The sequence below is a fragment of the Canis lupus genome, chromosome 11, assembly GCF_048164855.1.
Source record: "Canis lupus baileyi chromosome 11, mCanLup2.hap1, whole genome shotgun sequence".
NCBI lineage: Eukaryota > Metazoa > Chordata > Mammalia > Carnivora > Canidae > Canis > Canis lupus.
In genome coordinates, this window is record NC_132848.1 from 47,191,423 (window position 1) to 47,210,583 (window position 19,161).

General features: G+C 42.9%; 1 protein-coding gene across 13 annotated transcripts in view; it reads right to left on the bottom strand.

Moving 5' to 3' along the window:
* VWA3B (von Willebrand factor A domain containing 3B) overlaps positions 1-19,161 on the bottom strand; it is a 256,215-nt gene that overhangs the window by 214,205 nt on the left and 22,849 nt on the right. For all 13 annotated transcript variants that reach the window (XR_012003285.1, XR_012003287.1, XR_012003286.1 and 10 more), the window contains 2 exons: positions 16,580-16,749; positions 12,841-12,956 (listed from right to left, as the gene is read on the bottom strand). Coding sequence is in view for 8 of the 13 variants with exons in the window: in XM_072768076.1 (XP_072624177.1) it covers positions 12,841-12,956; positions 16,580-16,749 (286 nt within the window). In the remaining 5 variants the exon portion in view is untranslated. The remainder of the gene's footprint in view (positions 1-12,840; positions 12,957-16,579; positions 16,750-19,161) is intronic.

Sequence of the window (19,161 nt, forward strand, 5' to 3'; positions counted from 1 at the left end):
ACTTAGAGGCTGGCCAGCGAGCGATACAGAGGCCTAGGGCAGTGCTGCTCAGTGGCAAGGACGATGAGGAATTCATTACCAATGCTTGACATGGGTACAGATATAAGTGAAAGGTGCTGTGCTGCCCATCTCTGACCTCCTGGAACCATGAGAGGGTCCTGAGCTGATAGCTCTTTTGGTTGTATATATGAAACCATGTTGAAGTTACAACTTTGCCCCAATTGTCTAGTTTGCCTCCTCCTCTTCCTCTTCATTTTTCTCCTCCTTCTCCTCCTCCTCCCTCCCCCCACCCCACTCCTCCTCCATCTGCTCCTCAGGTATAAAGTGTGATGCTCTGGGTTGAAGTGGGAGCTCTGAGCTCTGACCCTGGCTGTCAGCCTGGATGCTCATTCTACCATAGGAGTGTCTTGAATTTCCAATTCTGAAGAGCCTGACATCATAGACCATCTAAATTAAGTCCACTTTCAGTGTCATCAATCAGTCTAGATCCCAGGAGAGCTACATCAATGCCAGAATTCTTTCCTTTTTTTAGCCTGATGCCCTTAAGTGGACATTTTTACTCTAACATGATTTTCTTTTTTTTTTTTTTAAGATTTATTTATTTATTCATGAGAGACACAGACAGAAAGGGAGAGGCAGAGACATAAAAAGAGGGAGAAGCAGGCTCTTCACAGGAACCCGATGAGGGACTGGATCCCAGATCTTGGGATCACGACCTGAGGCTAAGGCAGATGCCCAACCACTGAGCCACCCAGGCAGCCCTAACATGATTTTCTTATTGCATATTTACCATTTTAGTTTAATTAAATTTTTCAAGGATAAAACAAGAAAAGAGAACCAATATAAAATATGAGGCCTGCTCCAAACCCAAGAGAACAGAAGTCTTTTTCCTTCCTAAAAGGGAGATCCCAAACCACCAAATAGACCCCTCACTTGAGGCTCATAGGGCTTTCACAACCTAAGGAGTGGCCAGCTCCCCATAGGATTAGGACCATATCCCTTAAAAATTAAGATATAGTCACTGGGGGATCCCTGGGTGGCTCAGCGGTTTAGTGCCTGCCTTTGGGCCCATGGCACGATCCTGGAGTCCCAGGATCGAGTCCCGCGTCGGGCTCCCTGCAGGGAGCCTGCTTCTCCCTCTGCCTGGGTCTCTGCCTCTCTCTCTCTCTCTCTCTCTCTCTATGTCTATCATAAATAAATAAATCTTAAAAAAAAAAAAAAGATATAGTCACTGGAAAGTACCAGCTACTTCCCCCAAAGAGCAATAACCCAGACCCCATCCAGAACAATCTACACAAAAGCTTCTGAGAATTGAAAACTACCACATCCAATTTACAACTATTCTTGCACCATTCGAGCTTCTCCCTAAGTCCAGTCTGACAACAGGAAAGTAGGACAAAGGCATGGAGAAAAGGCCCCATAGTACAGTCCTACTTACTACTTCTACCAGAAGAATGGGTACTCCCTTAAAAATGGACTTTCATCCTATCAGGACATAGTTGAACAGTACTGTATTACTTCCTGGATCCAAATGCCAATTCTCATCCATCATTGTGAATGAAAATAAAATGGTTGGGATCCCTGGGTGGCGCAGCGGTTTGGCGCCTGCCTTTGGCCTAGGGCGCGATCCTGGAGACCCGGGATCGAGTCCCACGTCGGGCTCCCGGTGCATGGAGCCTGCTTCTCCCTCTGCCTGTGTCTCTGCCTCTCTCTCTCTCTCTGTAACTATCATAAATAAATAAAAAAATTAAAAAAAAAAAAAAAGAAAATAAAATGGTTAATATCATGACTATTCTAAAAATATTCTTTATGACAGAGGCTTTTGTATCATGTCAAATTGTTTTACTTTCTAGAACCAGTATCTGCAATAAAAGCCCACTTGGAATCCCAAAAGGAAACTAACATTAACTGAATGCCAACTTTGCACTAGACATTTCCATGTGTGTTACATGTTTTAATTTTCCCAAAAACCGTATGAGGTAAATGCTGTTATTACCATTTTTACAACTGAGGGAACATAGTTTAGAAATGTTAGGTAACTTGCTAAGGTCACACAAATAGTTAGTGGCAAAACTAGGGTTTGAATCTAGGTCTAATTCCAAAGTTGATTCACTTTCCAGCAGCAGTGTTTTCCAGAACCAAAAAAAGAACCACACAAGAACAAAAGATTGTGAAAGCTTCCATTGCTGTTAGCAAAAATTTACTTCCCTCCCCATCCCACTGATGTTGGACTTAGTTATGTAATTGGCTTTGGCCAATGGAATGTTAGTGGACATGACATGAGCAGGGGCCTTACGTATGGCTGCATGGTTTGGCCTGGCTCTTGTGCTCATGCTATTCATGACAATAAGAATATATCCTGGATAGCACCAGTTAAGAAAGGATAAGTCCATCCTAGATTTACCAAACTACAGTTGACCTATAGACCTGTGATTAAGAAATAATGGCTGAATCTTTCTAAATTTGATGGAAACTATAAACCAACAGGTCCAAGAAGATCAAAAACCCCAACTACAAGATACACATCATTAGGATTAAAAAGGAATGGTGAGAGGCTTCAGAAACCCAAAAGGAGAAAATAGAAGGGAAGAGCCAAGGAGGATGTATGTCAGTTTTTTCTCAACTTCCAGAGGGTCAGTAGCATTTAAAGTCACTCCTAATGAAAAGTGTGAGAGAAGGGCAGTAGAAGGAAATAACAGAAGAGCTGAATTTTCATCCAGGCTGATTGGGGAAAACCAAACACAGGGCTGGCAGTCAGAGGATCCCAGAGGGCAAGGGGAACAAAAGGCTATGCCTCGTCCCATAAAAGTTCTCCCATAAAAGAAGTCCAGGAGGAAGGTCTTTAGACAGCTCCTGGCCACAGAATCAGGGTTAGAGGCAATCTCCTCTTGATCCCTGAGGTGGGTAGCCACCACCATCTGCACAACTGCTCAAGAGGGCTAACGCAGGACGTGCCACAAACCCTAGTCCCCTTCCTATCCTCTCTCTAAACATTCTTGACAGTCAAAGAAGATTGACCTTAAACACTTGGGAGGTAATGTAAGAACAACTTAAAATGTCATGTGCTATTTAATGTACCATCCTAAGCAGTCTCTGTCAAAACAATGGAAAAGCTTTCCATCACCTGAAAAGAACATCCTAGAAAAATAAACAGGAAAAACTTCAATGTGGAGGGAAATTCTTCCAGGGAATTAATACACATACAAGAACCCAAAGCAAGAGCAGAATAAAGGACTATACATGATATATCAATTGTTGTCTTTGCAACGAAATAAGAAACAAGACAAAATTGCTCTCAGCCTACAACTAGTTTTTACTTTCTTAGAGGAAGAGACTGATGTAAGGAATTACCCCAAAATACAAAGCCTAAAAGTTGGTAATAATTCATGCATAATTAATTTATTTGCAGATACTACTATAATTTCTTTATTAAACCCATTATGAGAAAGGCAGACTCCTATAAATATCTACTTGCCAATAAGTATCAAATGTCAAAATAAAATGAAATCAGAATTTGTAGCAATGCATCTAGTTTACCCAGTCTCTGTTAGTTTATGGTGGAGCATTCTAAATGACTTTGGAAACTTTAGAGAATAATTACAGCCATCTCTACTTGATGATAAGTAAAAATGCCAACGTTATTCTCCCAAATTTTCTTTAAGGATGTAATACACTGACAAGCTGTAGTAAGCAAACCACTGATACAGCTCAATCTTTTGTTTTGCTTTCAAGTTGTACCACTGGACCTCCCCAAAACTATATTAATAAATAGTGTGCGAAGAGGACTGGAGAAAAGAAAAAAAGAGAAAGGAGGGAAAGAAAAAGGTATCATGTACAAAAAATAAAAACCTTAAAATGTCCATGGATATTGTGAGAAAACAAGTAAGTATTTACTGAAGCACAGAAACCAAGCACACGTGCTCTCCCCTCAGAAGATTCAGTCCGGTAACACCCAAAATGAAGATTTGGATAACAGCAGATTTGTTTTTCACATCTACAATAAATATCCAGGGCAGGATGAAAGACCAATTAATGTCAAAAGGTCACCACCAGAAAGGAAAGCCAAGAACAGGAAAGGGCAATGGAGCAGGGCAGATGGCCCAGGAGCAAGCCTACACCCAGGGATGCAATATATTACAAAGGAAGCCACAGACATCAGTGAAGAAAGATAAAGGTTCATGAGTATGAATGATGTGAATTCAACTGTTAGCTATTTAAGGAAAAATCTGTTTACAATCCTTACATTACACCACACCTCAAAAACAAATCTAGAGGGACCAAAAAGATCTTTGTTTTCACTTTCAATTCAGGCCATAAAGACCAAAAGGAAAAGATACGGAATCACAAAGAAGTTACAGAATTGACAGACTGAACTTGCCATGCAAATTTTAAGGGTGCATATAAATGATGGCCAAAATGAAAAGGAAAACAATAACTAGGATAAACTATCAATAAGTAATAATACTGGTGAGTTAATGTCATTAATATACAAAGAGTTCACGTGATATGATAAGAAATACAAGACTTAAATGGGCAAAAGACAAGCAGGTACTTCATAAAGGAAGTTAAATACAAAAATGTCCAATTCCACTAGTATTTACTACTAATGACATTAGTTTCTTCATGGAAGAAATTCAGATATAAATGAGATAACAATTTTTATGCAAATTCAGTTTCCATGAAATGGAGATTCCCCATACACTGTTGACTTGAGTTATACCAACTTAAAACAGTTTTTGGAAAGCAAGTCCATGTAAGAGACTAATCAAAATGTTCAAACATGTTGATCCAGTATCTTCACTACTAGGAAATCTATTCCCCCAAAAGTCTAAAATACAGGAGGAAATACACCACAGAAAAAGATAAGTGCTTTACTATCTCTAATAGCAAAAAAAATTCAAACTTACCCAAATGTCCAACAACAAGTGATTTATAAAATCATAGTATACCACTTTAATGAAGTACAAATGACCCTTAAACAACATGGGTTTGAATTATGTGGGACCACTTATACACAGATTTTTTTTCAATACAGCACAGTACTATAAACATTTTCTCTTATGATTTTCTTAAAACATTTCTTTATTCTAGCTTACTTTATTATAAGAACACAATATTTAACACATATAACATAAAAATAAATATGTGAATCAACTGTTTTTGTTATCATAAGGCTTCTGGTCAACAATAGGCTATTAGTAGTTAAGTTTTCAGGGAGTCAGAAGTTAATGTGGATTTTTTACTGCTTAGGGTTTGATGCTCTTAACCCTTGTGTTGGTCAAAAGTCAAATTGTGTATCTTTTAATATCACTTACAGAAGTTTTATAAGAACATGGAAAAATACTTGCTATGATATTAAGGAAAATGCAATATTCAAAGTGGCACATAATATGATGCTGATGCTTTAATTTTCTTTTAAAAAGTATACAATAAAGAACACTGGAAGGAAATACACCAGTCTGTTCAATAGTAAAAATCTCTGGGTGGCAACAATATTTATCTTCCTTTTTCTCTGTATTTTCTAAATTGTCTACACTATGCACAGTGCAGGAAAGCATAATGTTTATGACAGCCTAGGCTCAGACCTTCTGCTCTGTCTTTTTACCAGTCATGTAACTTTAAAAAAGAATTCAAAGGCTGTTTTTCTTTTGAAAAATTGGAATAATACCACCACTCACTTCACATACTTGTTTTGAGGATTAAATGAGGTAATGTATATAATGCACCTAACAACACACACACACACACACACACACACACACACACACACCAGTTTTAATCATTTTGGGAAAAAACCCTTTAAAGTAACAAGAGTTAAACACTGAGCAGGTCAGTACACTTTATCAGTCTCACCCAATAATTAGAAGTGATATATCATGGTTTCTAAGAAATAGTGGGAAGGGAAAAAAATGACCAAAAATGTTACTTTTTTAAAATTTACAAATTGTACTCTTTAAAACACCAGAATTTTATGCCAACCTATTGGAAAATATTTTGGAATTTGAGAAGTTGATAAAAGATGTGCTAAGTGTTCAAATGATACTTTATTAATTTTATATAAATAAAGTGACTGGTAACATAATACATGACACATAAATGGGTGACAAGAAAAAGTGAAAGATACTGTCCACCCCATACAAAAGATGAAGACATCAGGTTTCACGTTGGTTTTAGAGCTCACTTTAATACATCTCTGAACATTCCAGACTTAGTCTTTACTTCCAGGATAAACACAACTATATAACTCAGTATCTTTTCTTTTTCCTAAAGATTATGGGGGGTGAGTATGAGAATTAAAAAAGAAAACACATTTGCCTTCTTCCACCAAACATCCAGCTAAGGGTTGTCAAGAGCAGCTGAAATAGGCAGAAGCTGTGAAGTAAGCACAGAGAAAGTGCACCTGGAATGGTCCAGACAGCTAGGGCAGGTATTAGAAAGTGGATGACCCACCCAAAGTCAAGGGTGTGCCTGGTTGGCAACACTGGATACTTGAACCTCAATGACAAGGGCTATAGCAAAAGTCTATTTGTTAGAGAAAAGCAGAAGAGGTAAGGCTTCACAAAGTGTCACCCAGCACAGACTTACTTGTAGGAACCTCTCTCTCTGAGCAGCAGAGAAGCAAGCCTTTGAGCAGTGAAGCACAGACCCCTGCCTCACTACCTCCCATACAACCTCCATACAGATATCTATCTTATCTCTCTTTAGTTATGAATAATAAAAAGGATGCACACAGCATCCAAACAAGGCTACTATAATGAAAAAAAAGAACAGCAAAACTATCAAGAGATGAGTAATATTCACTAAAAATGTTATCAAGAAACACATGAAAAATTATGATCAATATTTCACCATAAGTTAAAAAATATATATGAAGCCATCATCTCAAAGAAGGAAGAAAATGAAGCAAAAATACAAGAACTCAAGAGTAAGATGGCAATAAACAGGAAGAGATGAAATATTCAGGAAAGAAGAAACCAAATCACAGATGAAATTGGTAGAAATTCAATGAAGAAAATATACTATGGAACTCACTGTAAGAAACCAGAGAAGGTGAACATGAACATAAGTATTTTTAAAATATTAGATATTAAATACATAAAATTCAAAAATAAAATAAAATATTAGAGGGAAAATGATAGATATGATAGTCCATGGAAATCTATCATACCTTACACAAAAAATGAGTCCCTGAAGAAGAAAACCAGCATGATGCAAAGGTTAAGAGAATAAACTGAGTCTGAATCTTAGCCCTTTCTGCTATATGAATTTGCAGAAGCTTCATAACCTCTTTGTCTTAGTTTCTCCATCACTAAAATGAAGATAATAATAGTATCTACTCCACAGGGTCATTATAAAGATTAAATGACTTAAAATTTGGGTTATTTATTTATTTATTTATTCATGAGAGACACAGAGAGAGAGAGAGAGGCAGAGACAAAGGCAGAGGGAGAAGCAGGCTCCATGCAGGGAGCCTGATGTGGGACTCGATCCTGGGACTCCAGGACCACGCCCTGGGCCAAAGGCAGGCGCCAAACCACTGAGCCACCCAGGGAACCCAATGACTTAAAATTTGATAAGAGTCTGGAATAGTACTTGGCACATACCAAGCAATGTCTAAGTTTTTCTTAAATTTGAAAATAATAAAAAATAATTTATACTTTAAAATAATAAAAACCAATGAAACAGAACAAATATTTAAAGATATAATTTGGGGTACCTGAGTGGATCAGTGGTTGATCATCTGCCTTTGGCTCAGGTCATGATATTGGGGTCATGGGATCAAGTCCCACATCAGGCTCCCTGCTCAGTGGGGATTCTGTGATTCTGTGATTATAGACTGGTTTCCACAGGTACACACCTCTGTCTATTCCCTTGACTGATGGGATTACCTCCAGAATCACAGAATCATAGAATCTGTGTAGAGGATTAGGAAGCTAAAGTCCACAGATTCTTCAGGAGCCAGCCACCAACACAAGGAGACCCTGCTACCTGCCCATCTGACTCACTTCTTAACCTGCCATCAAAGAGGTGGCCTGGACACATGCCAGGAGACTACGGGGGAGGGGGAAGCCTGGCCCAGGCAAGAACAGTGAAAGTACTACCCAGTCCTGGAGAGGAATCTTTTCTTTAAAAAAAAAAAAAAAAAAAAAAAAAAAGTGCTTAGAATTCAGGGAAGCTCAAATGGCTCTGTTTTATTTTGCTTATGGATGAGATGAATATTTCATGATATATAAAGACCATGAAGAGAACCCATCCTCATTAACTAGAAGGGAAGTCCTGCCGAAGGGGGGCCGGATGGCTCAGAAGAGCTCCCGGAGGCAGCACCACACTGGTCCCACAGTAATTAGGCTCTGTTGGTACCCCTCCTCCTCTCCAACAGATAGTCAAGCCCAGAAAAAAAAGAAAAAGAGGCAGGACACCTACATGGAGAGAAGCACGGGAGGAGAGTGCTGTTGCTCACTGCCCCGTGAGTGTGAACGCAGGCAGGGACCCAGTCAGCTCCAGGCAGAAAGCTGAGGGGAAGGATGGCTGTGAGGATGGAAAGCACAGAATCACAGCTTCAAGTAGGCGTCATCTGCCAGAATTAATCTCCCACAATTCCTATATCTAAACCAAAAATCCTGTTCTCCACAGTGAGGAGGGCCCATCTGGGGGTGATGGAGCCTGCGCTGGGAGAAGGCAGACTCTCTAAGGCAGGAAGTCATCCCCAGAAGTGAAAGGTAAGGAGCCCACCCAGCGCCCAGGTTCCCACATCCAACTCCTGAGAGCCCGGCATATTATGACCTGGCCATCCCAGCGCTGCTGATGGCGGAGAGCCCAGGGCCATTCAGTGACCTAGCCCTATCTTTTGCAGGTGGCAAACCATTCCTTTCTTGAAAGGTGGAGATTTGCTTCAGAAATGTAGATGGCTGAGACCATGCCATGACCTCTCCAATATCACTACTGCACCCTACACACACACACACACACACACACACACACACACACCCCTTTCCCTTTGTCATTACTGTCATTACATTACTCTGTGATTGCAGGATTCAGGGGATGTCCACAGCAGGGGAAAAACAGTCTGCACAACTCTCCCTAATGTGTGAGAAAATGGGAATGAGGTAGTGACAAAAATAAGACTATGAAATTTTTAACAGCTCTATCTTGCATACCAGAGTTTATAAAGAGATTCTTGGCTGCCCTGGTTTCTGGACCCTTCCCAAACCATCACTAAGAGATGCTGTCCTGTTGGTGGTGACTCATTAGCCACAAGCAGATGCCTCACAAGCAGCCTGAGAGGGGAAGAGCAGCAGAGGAGGGTCAGGAAAGAGTCCTCGGAAAGGTAATACATGTGCAGAGGGGATGAAAAAACCCAAGTAAAGGCAGTGGGAGAGGCATCTTTGAGGACTCAATTTAGAGTGAATATGTGTTGCTCTACAGAGGCAGCAAACATCAAGACAGAGCTAGAAAGTAGGGGCCCTATGCAAAAGTGAGGTTACATGGTGGGACAGGATTGAGCAAGCAGTAACCATGCTTGATTGATAAAAAAAAAACTTCAGCAAGAGCTATAAATGTACTCCCAAAGTATTTAAATTTAAAATACCATCATTTCAATACACCTGTATCTTAATTCTTCAATACTTTTCAACTATTTTAATAACCCAGACACAATCATTAAAAATAATAAATTAGGGCAGCCCGGGTGGCACAGCGGTTTAGCGCTGGTTTCAGCCCAGGGCATGATCCTGGAGACCCGGGATCGAGTCCCATGTCAGGCTCTCTGCATGGAGCCTGCTTCTCCCTCTGCGTGTGCGTGTGTGTGTGTGTGTGTGTGTGTGTCTCAAATAAATAAAAAATACTTTAAAAATAATAATAAATTAAAACATGTATACAGAGGCATACATTTTTCCCTTTACCCCAGGCTCCATTATGACTTAACACATCAATGCCGGAGCCTGTCTTTATTTAAAATTGTGACATTCTGATCACCATGGCTTTTTTAGCATCAATTTTGAACTTTTAAAACACTGCACTGTAATATTATCTAAACAAGCACATGAAAAGACGCCCAGAATCACTAATCATTAGGAAAATGCAAATCAAAACCACAATGAGATACCACCTTCCACCCAGGAGGATGGCTACTGACCAAAACCAAAAAGAAAACAAACCAAAAACCAAAAAAATAATAATAATAATAATAATGCTGGAGAAGATGTGGAGTACCCACTGTCCATGGGAATGAAAAACAGAGCAGCCGCTATGGAAAACGATGCAGACGTTCCTCAAAAGTTAAAAACAGAATGAACATACGTGATCCAGATATTCCCTTTAGGGTATATATGCCAAGAACTCAAAGCAGTCTCCAGGAGATATTCGTATATGCGTGTTTACGGCGGCATTCCGCACAGTAGCCAAAAGGTGGAAGCAACTCAAGCGTCCACTGATGGATAAACGGACAAAGAAATATGGTCTATACATAGACAAGATGATTCTGACACCTGTTACAATATGGATGAACTTGGAGGACACAAGCTGAGTAAAAGGAGCCAGACACAAAATGACCAATACCAGACAGGGGTACCTAAGTAGTCAAATTCAGAGACAGAAAGTAGAATGGTAAATGCCAGAGCTGAGGGAGGGGAGAATGGGGATTTGTCATTTTAACCCGCACAGAGTTTCAGGTTTGTAGACGAGAAGAATTCTGGAGATGGGGTGCACAGCAATGCGAACATTCTTAGCACTACTGCACTGTGCACTGAAACAGTTAAGATGGTAAACTTTACGTTACATTATTTCACTACAGTTTTTTACATGTTTATTTATCTTGACTACAGCTTTTCTGCACAGGGGTAGTGCATGGGGTAATGGGAAATTGTACCCTGAAAGACAATTATCTGGAGTCCAGAAAGTCAGTAATAGCAGGGAATTTCTTCCTGTTGCCAGGTCAGCTGTCTGAGCAGTGTTCCTCCAACCCCTCACTTGACAGTCTCTTTCCATGCAACAGGAGCCACAAAAAACCCCTGAGCAGGATTTCCTGAGGGGGCGTCTTCCCTCCCCAGGCCGGAGAGGGGCCCAAGTGAACTCACACTGGCAAATGCTTGCTTTCCAAGGGTGAGAAATAGGGAAAGGGCACTGAGCAAGAGGGATTGATCGTCTACCTCTGAGGCTGTGGATCAGGTTGGAAACCACACATTTTCCAGAAGAGCCTGTCAGGGATTTCTGGGCAGTTTCTGAGTGAGAGAAATGCAATGTTGGCATTTCTGGGACACTGTGATGGATAGAGGAGACAAGATTGTATGTTTAGGATTTGGGATCTCTCCTCAAATTCAGAACGTGGGTGCACTGAAATGGCACTAGAACGGCAGGCCACACTCTGAGCACTTCAGCCTCAGAAACTGTTTTAATCTATAATTTAATTTGTATGAGTCACAGGGTTGGGGAGATGGTAGATGCTGAAAATGTAAAGCTACATGGCCAGATAGGTTTCCCTTTATAACTAAGTTGCCAAGGAACACATAACCCAGAACTGAACCCCTTTACAAAAACTGGCATGTCTTGGGGAACGGGTCCCACCTCACACTCTTTACCCTGATTGAAACATTGCCCATGAGGTTTAATCTGGCAAATTACTTTCCCTAGGCATGGTATATATCCTGAATTAATTTTTTTCTGTTTGATTTAGCAGTAACCTTGCTTAACAATTGACATTTTTTTCAAATTCTCTGGAGATAGCCACTTCACCATCACAATAAAGGCATAAGGTACCTGAAACAGTACCACCCATAAGCACCACTGAGCTCTAGAGGAGGCTCTCCCCTACTTACTTGGAGGCACAAAGTGTGTGTAGGGGACAGGCTTTGTGACTCAACCCCCGGCCTTGGCCTCCACCTGACCACCTCACCCCTTAATGCAACTGTGTCCTCCTCAGGCCCAGTGCCCTTCTCTGGGGAGCCTCTCCCTACCATCCTGTAAACAGAGGACCCTGTCAAGCAGATGACAGGGTCAAGCAGATCCTGTAGCTTCTTCGCTCCTCCCAAGAGTAGTTCTTGCCTTATATTGAAGCTAGAGATTTCTGTCAATGACTTAAAATGAGTAGGAGGGTGGAGGTGGGGATGGGTCCTCTCAGACCACTACTTGCCATCACACCACAGCATCTCACACTCAAACACAAGCTTCCTTCTCTGCTTTTCTTGGTGGAGTTCACTTGGTGTCTTTGTCACTTTGCAATTTCATCAGCCCCAAAGAAACTCTCACCACTTGGTTTTCTGAGTAACCTTCTGGCACTAGGTTTTTTCTGAACCTAGTTCTGATTTTGTGACCTCACTCTCTATGCTTGTTAAACTCTCTGATCATCCTCTCTGAATGAAAGGGGGAGGTTCACTCTGCCTCCACAGGTTTCTGTGGGGCCCTGGCCTTTGCAAGAGGCAGGTCAATCCCACACATGAATCTACAAGCACTACTGTCACTGGGCGGAGCTACAGAGAACCCACAAGAACTGTGGGTGTCCTCACTACAGCAGCCAGCTCACCTGGACAGCAGAGCAGCCCTGCCTTCCCAGGCACTAAGTCCAGTACTGACACATCAGGACCACATCTCCAGAAGGTTCTCCAGTAGCTCAACACCTATTACTTAGGCCACTTCCCTTGGTGGTAATCAACTTATGCCTGGTTGCTAGGTTGACAAACTCAGCATTAATATCATGAACTGCCCTGGACCATATAAATAATAAAAAAAAGATACCGTGAGTCCCTACCTAGTGCTTTATTTCCCAAAGATGCAGAAAATCTGAAGTTACTAAGATAAAAACCACACTGTGTTGTTGCGTGGGGGGTTTTTGATCCCAGATACCTGGAGGGGGTTTTCCCTTTAGTTTCCTTAAATTCCAAGGAATTACACTGTCACCATCCTTTATGGCAAATGCGGGAAACTCCACACACTCTGTTCTCTCTGCAAATGCGTGGAATCTGAAACATGAAGAGATTTGCAACATTAGGCTACTAGTGCACACATCTATTCATTCTCCCAGGACCGTGAACTTGCTGTGGTGCCAAGCATCTTAGATGTTTCACGGCTTTTCTCTGTACCTGGTCAATTCCCCCAAACAAAAGACAGGCAGGCAAGAGAAGAGAGAACTGTAAATGTGTTAGGATTTTAATGGATGACTCTTCTCTTCATTAGAGGGTAATTAGCCCAAGCAAATGGTATTTATTGACCCAGGAAAAATGATATCCTCTGCTTTATATTTATCCTTCTGTTCCCAGGCTTCAATCATGTCAATACCATGTTGACAAGCCAACAGTCTAATGAGGCCCCAACAGTGCCCATGGCCCTGTGGGTTCAGTGTTGAAAGCTGGCGACAACAGGCACCATTAGCTCATCTGCCAATTGCTGATAGGCTTCAGTCAACTTTAACTCGGCAAACACGCACCTCCCCAAAACCTAAGTAGAAGCACTAATGAAAAGAATTCTTGTGTGGACAAGCTTTTAGGGCCTGATTCCTCAAAATGTGGTCCCATGAGCAGCAGCAGCATCTGGGAGCTGGTCAGGGATGCACATTCCTGGGCCCTACCTGGATCTGCTGAGGCTGAATAAGCACTTTAACGAGATCCCTGGGGAGTTCATGGGCACCTTAAAGCTCAAAAAGCCCTAGAGTAGTCTACAAAATGATGGGCTAAGTACACCCTTGACACCAATTATCTGGAATCCAAAAAGATGGTGATGGCAGGAAATTTCTTTCAGATTAATAGGAGATCTCTGGATAATGCTCCTCCAGCCCCTTAAGAGTTCTGCCTCTGCCTGTTCCTCAGCATGAAGAAAATCCTCAAGCAGGGGCTGGGATGGAGAGATGGATGCACAAATGGTAGGAGAGGTGTGGGGGCTTCACCTGGGCCATGGAAAGACTCAGGCCTATTTCTAAAGGGTTTCAGGTGGGACTAGAATGAGGACTTGAAGGAAATCAATAAGCCAGCCTTGTTCCAAAAGCCCCTCATGCAGACAATGGACCCTTAATCTGGCCGTGCCTGCCTCCCACAGGTCCTTCCACCAGAGCAGAAATGGCCAGTTTACTTTGTCCTGTGACCCTCTTACAAGGCAGAGGGGGGATGGCTGAGGTTTGTCCCGCCAGGTCCCACACCCTGAGAGCCAAGGCCTTTGGTGCCCAGGACTTCCTACTCTCTGATCCATTCTCTGGATTAGAAAAGAAAACAGGGGCAGGCATTTCCTCTGGCTAATACACCCTCATCTGTGCAGAAAGCAAAACCTGCTTTGTAGGCTGGTGGCTCTGTTCAGACACGGACCCAGGCGTTGGGGAAGCAAGAGTCCAGCCTCCCTGCAAGCTGAGCAGCTCAGGGCACACCCTTTATAGTTCCATAGTAACTGCACTTCAACAGCCAAAGGTGTGCGGATGCCGACCAAGAGACACGGGGTCTGTCAGGGGGTGCGGCAGGCCAGAGCACCACCGGTTGTGAGCTGGACGCACTTGCAAGGACCAGAGCAGGGACAGGAAAGCACATAGTATACATGTCGTCATTTCTGCAAAACTCACACTCAACTGTACACAGCCTAGAAGTCAGGAGCTGAATGGCAGCTTCTCCTATGTTAAATTATCCCCCAACCTCTCCCCAGCCCAGAGAAAGTGCCCCATGTGAATTAAGCAGGGGACCGGCAAGACAGGTGGTCCTGCCAGTTGCCTTTTACTCTCTCCACTAGCAAAAGTAGGACAGGGAGACCCCTTGTATTTGGGATTTGGGAACCCAGATTAAAGCCAAACATCTAATGTTAAAAAATTTTCAAAATATTTCATGGGAGCCAGAGCAGTGGTCTTCAGAATCACCAGGAGTCCTGTTAAGAATGAATATTCTTGGCCCTCCCCTAGAGCCCAAAAATCAGAATCTCTGGGGCTGTGGGCAACATGTCTGCATTTTAAACAAACTCTCTAGGCAGCTCTTATGCAAAATGAATGATTATATGCATATTCCCAGGATCCCCTCTATTATGTAGAATCAGCCTGTAAGGTGAAGCCCTGGACCTCTGAATTATTAACAAGCTCCCCAGGCAAACATGATGAGCAATTAAATTTGGGAACAAATGCTCAATGGCAGAAATTGTACCCACTTCAGATAGGATAACTGAGGCAAGTTGTAAGGATTTTCCTTACAACTACTTAAGTAGCTGATCTCTTTCCACAAGAGACCTAAACCTATACACACAGACGAGGGTGGGAACGTTTTAAAAATGTAGATTCAGTTATTACTCAGCTATGATGAGGCCACTGAATCAGTTTAACTGCCACTGAAAATACAGTTTGCTACTCACAGCTGCTGCTGTAGACCATAGTGTATCTCCCACCCCCCAAATTCATATGTTGAAAACTTAAGCCCCAATGCAACTATATTTGACCATATTTGGAGATACAGCCTTTAGGAGGTAATTAATGTTAAATGAGGTCATAAAGGTAGGGCCCTGATTCAATGCAATTAGTATCCTTTGGGTTTTTTTTTTTTAAGATTTATTTATTAATTTATTTGAAAGACAGAGTGTGTAAGAGAGTGAGCAGGAATGGGGTTGGCACAGGAGAGGGATAGAATCTCAAACAGACTCCCTATTGAGCATAGAGCCCCATGGGACTCAATCTCAGGACCCTGAGATCATGACCTGAGCTGAAATCAAGAGTCAGATGCTCAACTGACTGAGCCACCCAGGTGCCCCAAGATTAGTATCTTTTTAAGAAGATACACCTGAGAGCTTACAGGCATGCTTGTGCACTCGCTCGCTCTCTCTCCTTTCCCCCTTCATCCATCCTTCCCTCCCTCCCATGAGAGGTTAGAGTTAGGAAGGCAGCTGTCTACAAGCCAGGAAGGGAGCTCTCACCAGAAACTGAATCAGCCAGTACTCTGATCTTGGACTTTACAACCTCCAGAAGTGTGAGAAATAAATTTCTCTTGTTTAAGCCATCCAGTCTGTGGTATTTATTACGGTGACCCAAAATGACTACTAATATAGTTCCCAAGATAAGGGGGCACACCACACCACACAGGGAAGCACAGGGCCAGTCAGCAGGCATGAGGGAACACGGCAAAAACAGGAGCAAGAGCCTTTATTGTGGATTCTGCAGGATAAAATGGGTGAGGCAGAGCAGGCAGGTTCAGAATTGGCTAACTGAAGAATTTCAGTGGGTTCTGGGGTGTAGGAGCTGCGCCAAGTTGTCTGGTACCTGGCCCTGGCATGATTAGTGCAGGGGAATAGCAGTTCTGAGTGTGAATGCCTGCAGGCACCAGAGCAGGCTCTGGATCAGTTAGCTCACATATGACAGGTGCACTCCTGGGTGAGTCATCTAAGCTCTCTGGGAAGTAGCTAGCTTTGGAGGGAGCAGTCTCCTCCAGGTCAGCAAGGACCCCTAAAGTCAAAGCATCAGACTTACAGAAAAGAATAAGGCAAGATTAATACAAGGAAGAGAAGAAAAAGCCATGGAGATGAAAGGCAACAGGAAAGAAGATAACACAGGAACAAATTGGTTAGGAAAACTACTGCTGATTTGCAGAAGCAGGCAGCTCACCCACTGCCACTCAAGAACACATTTTCTGCCTACCTGCTGTGGGTCTTGGCACTCAGATCCTTCAAGAAAGCTATAGTGCCTTCTCCTCTGGCATTGAAGGACACCGTGCAGACAGGGCATGGAATCTCCAAAGCCCTCTGAAGCAGAAGCCCCTTGGTTTGCTCAGGAACATCTCCCACCACAAAGTAGTAAATGGATTCAATCTGTAAGAGAGTAATACTGACAGTTTATCTGCCTGACGTGCCCTAGCCTTGTACTGGATTCACTGGCAATATAATTTCTACAAAATGGCCTTTGGGTGTAGAGGACAGCAAGAATAGCAGCACTGCTCCAAGTTTTGTGAGGACATTAGGGGGCCAAAGTCAGGATATGAGATATTCAAGGCCTGGTGTCAAGATGGTCTATTGCCAATGGTCACAGTCTCAGGTATTATATAAAAAGGATATGATTGGCCAACATGGAAAACATCTTCCACCAAGTCCATTGATACATAAGACAGTCAGGAGTGGCACAGCCACTGTGAGCAGGAAGCTTATTAACCATTTCCCATGGTGATGCCAGAATTCTATAATACAAACTCATCTATCCTCAGCCTGAGGCAGAGTAAGGGGTTAGGAGGTCATATTCCCACTTGGTTCATGCTCTGCTCTCCTGTCACAGGGAAACACATGCCTGGGAAGATGAGGCTGTCCTGACTTCATGGAGCATGTCAGGAGCCAAGTCTATACACACTGGGCCTTGACTCTTGCCACCATGCCAGGCCACGAGGAGAACAGAAGAATGAACAAATCCATGTCAGGAGCCCCACCATACACACACCCCAACCTTCCACCAGGGACCTGGGAGATGCACACCTCACCCAGGCAGGAGAAAATCCCAAAGTGCTCTCTGCTTAACTTAGAGACACAAAATCCACCCAAGGGGGGCCCCGTGACCAGGGTCCCACCCCAGCCTCAACCCACTGTTCTTGCTCTTCCCAAGGATTCTTCCTTCTATGGTGTTTCATATCCCTACCACCAACGAGTTTTGTGAACTTGGGCAAGTGATATAGCTTCAGTTTTTCACTTATAAAAAGGAAGGTAATGCAGTGTACCTCGTGACTGAGTTTAAACAAGAAGACCTCCACATATGTATGCATATATCTCAGAAAGTTAAAACCCAGAGAGATCTAAGAGTACATATCATCTACATCTGTCCCTTAAAACATCCCAATTGATTGTTTCCACAGATACCTGGGGGAGAAACTCCAGAAAATGCACTGGTTTTGAAGGAATAAATAGATGTCACCACTCTCTTGGGACTCATGAGCCTTTCTCTGTTCTAATCACAAACCCCTGTTAGCTGATGGTACACAGTCAGGTACCTTAATTTGACTTCAAACCTGGGGCTGAAACACACATGGCCCAGAGATAAGAGGACTCATGGTCAGCCTCCCAGCTGGCTGGGCCACCCTGGCTGCAGCAGCTGGGGCCGACTGTGCCCAAGAGGCAGTGGGAGGAGGGTGGCCGGGGGCTCTGCTTGGGAGTGAGGCCACGGCCAGGGGTGGAGCTGGGAGCAGCCTACTCCAGCGACAACCAGAAAAGCCCACCCCACCCCATGACTCTCTCTAGGGCCTTTCAAACCCACTCCCTGATTTCAAAAAAGGACCTAATGGGAAGTAAAGACTGAGCTACGATGTTTCTCTCTTTCAGCCATTTACCGAGAGGCAGAAAAAACACTGAAAGAAGGAAGAAATGGAGTTCTCCACATTCCATGTGAGGCAACTAATATTCTTCTCCCAACAAATGCATTTTCTTTCCCTTCTCCCCCTGTGTCACTCGTTATCTCGCTGAGATATGTTAAACAGGCTCCCCTTCGCCACACTGTTATTAGTGCTCTGGCTGAGTCCAGGCCCAACCTTACCCTGGCGACAGGTTCCACCTCACAGAAGGATCTACAGTCACATGTGGCCCAATGGAGGAGAACAGACACAGGGAGTATTTTCTAAGATTTGTTAGTTCAACAAGGGAATGAGTGAGGACAAACATCTCTAGGTGGTCCGTCAAAGGCTTCTGACATGCTACATCTCTGTTGCACATCATGCCAACTCAGCTGCTCTGCTCTGGCGATGACCTAAAAGTCTGAAATCCTTGTGCAGAAATGTTTTTCCCTTGAGATTTCATCAAGCTAAAAGTTGCAGTAGCCAGCAGTGAGTCAGGAGTGAGTCTTTACTCAGTCTATGGGATTATTCACTATTAAGTTCACGTCTCAGCTTCTTAATTGCCTATGTTTTCAGTTATCCATGCTATGGATTTCCTGGGACATGCTCTCTAATGAGACCACCTATCCCACCCCCAATCCACTCCTGTACACTGCCTTCCTGCCTCTCGTTTCCACTCACATAATGACACTGAGAAAAAAAGAAGAGGAAGGCAAATATGCTTACCTAGTCCCATCCCCCACAAACTGGCAAAATGCCTTTTAAAGTGACCTGGCTTTGGGGTCATCTGCTCTTTGGGATAAGCCAACATGAATTATTTTATTCAAAGCTCACAACAGTCCCATGGAAAAATGAATTCTTATTACCACACTCAGTTTACAGATGAAGAAACTGAGGTCTGGGCAGGTTAATTGAC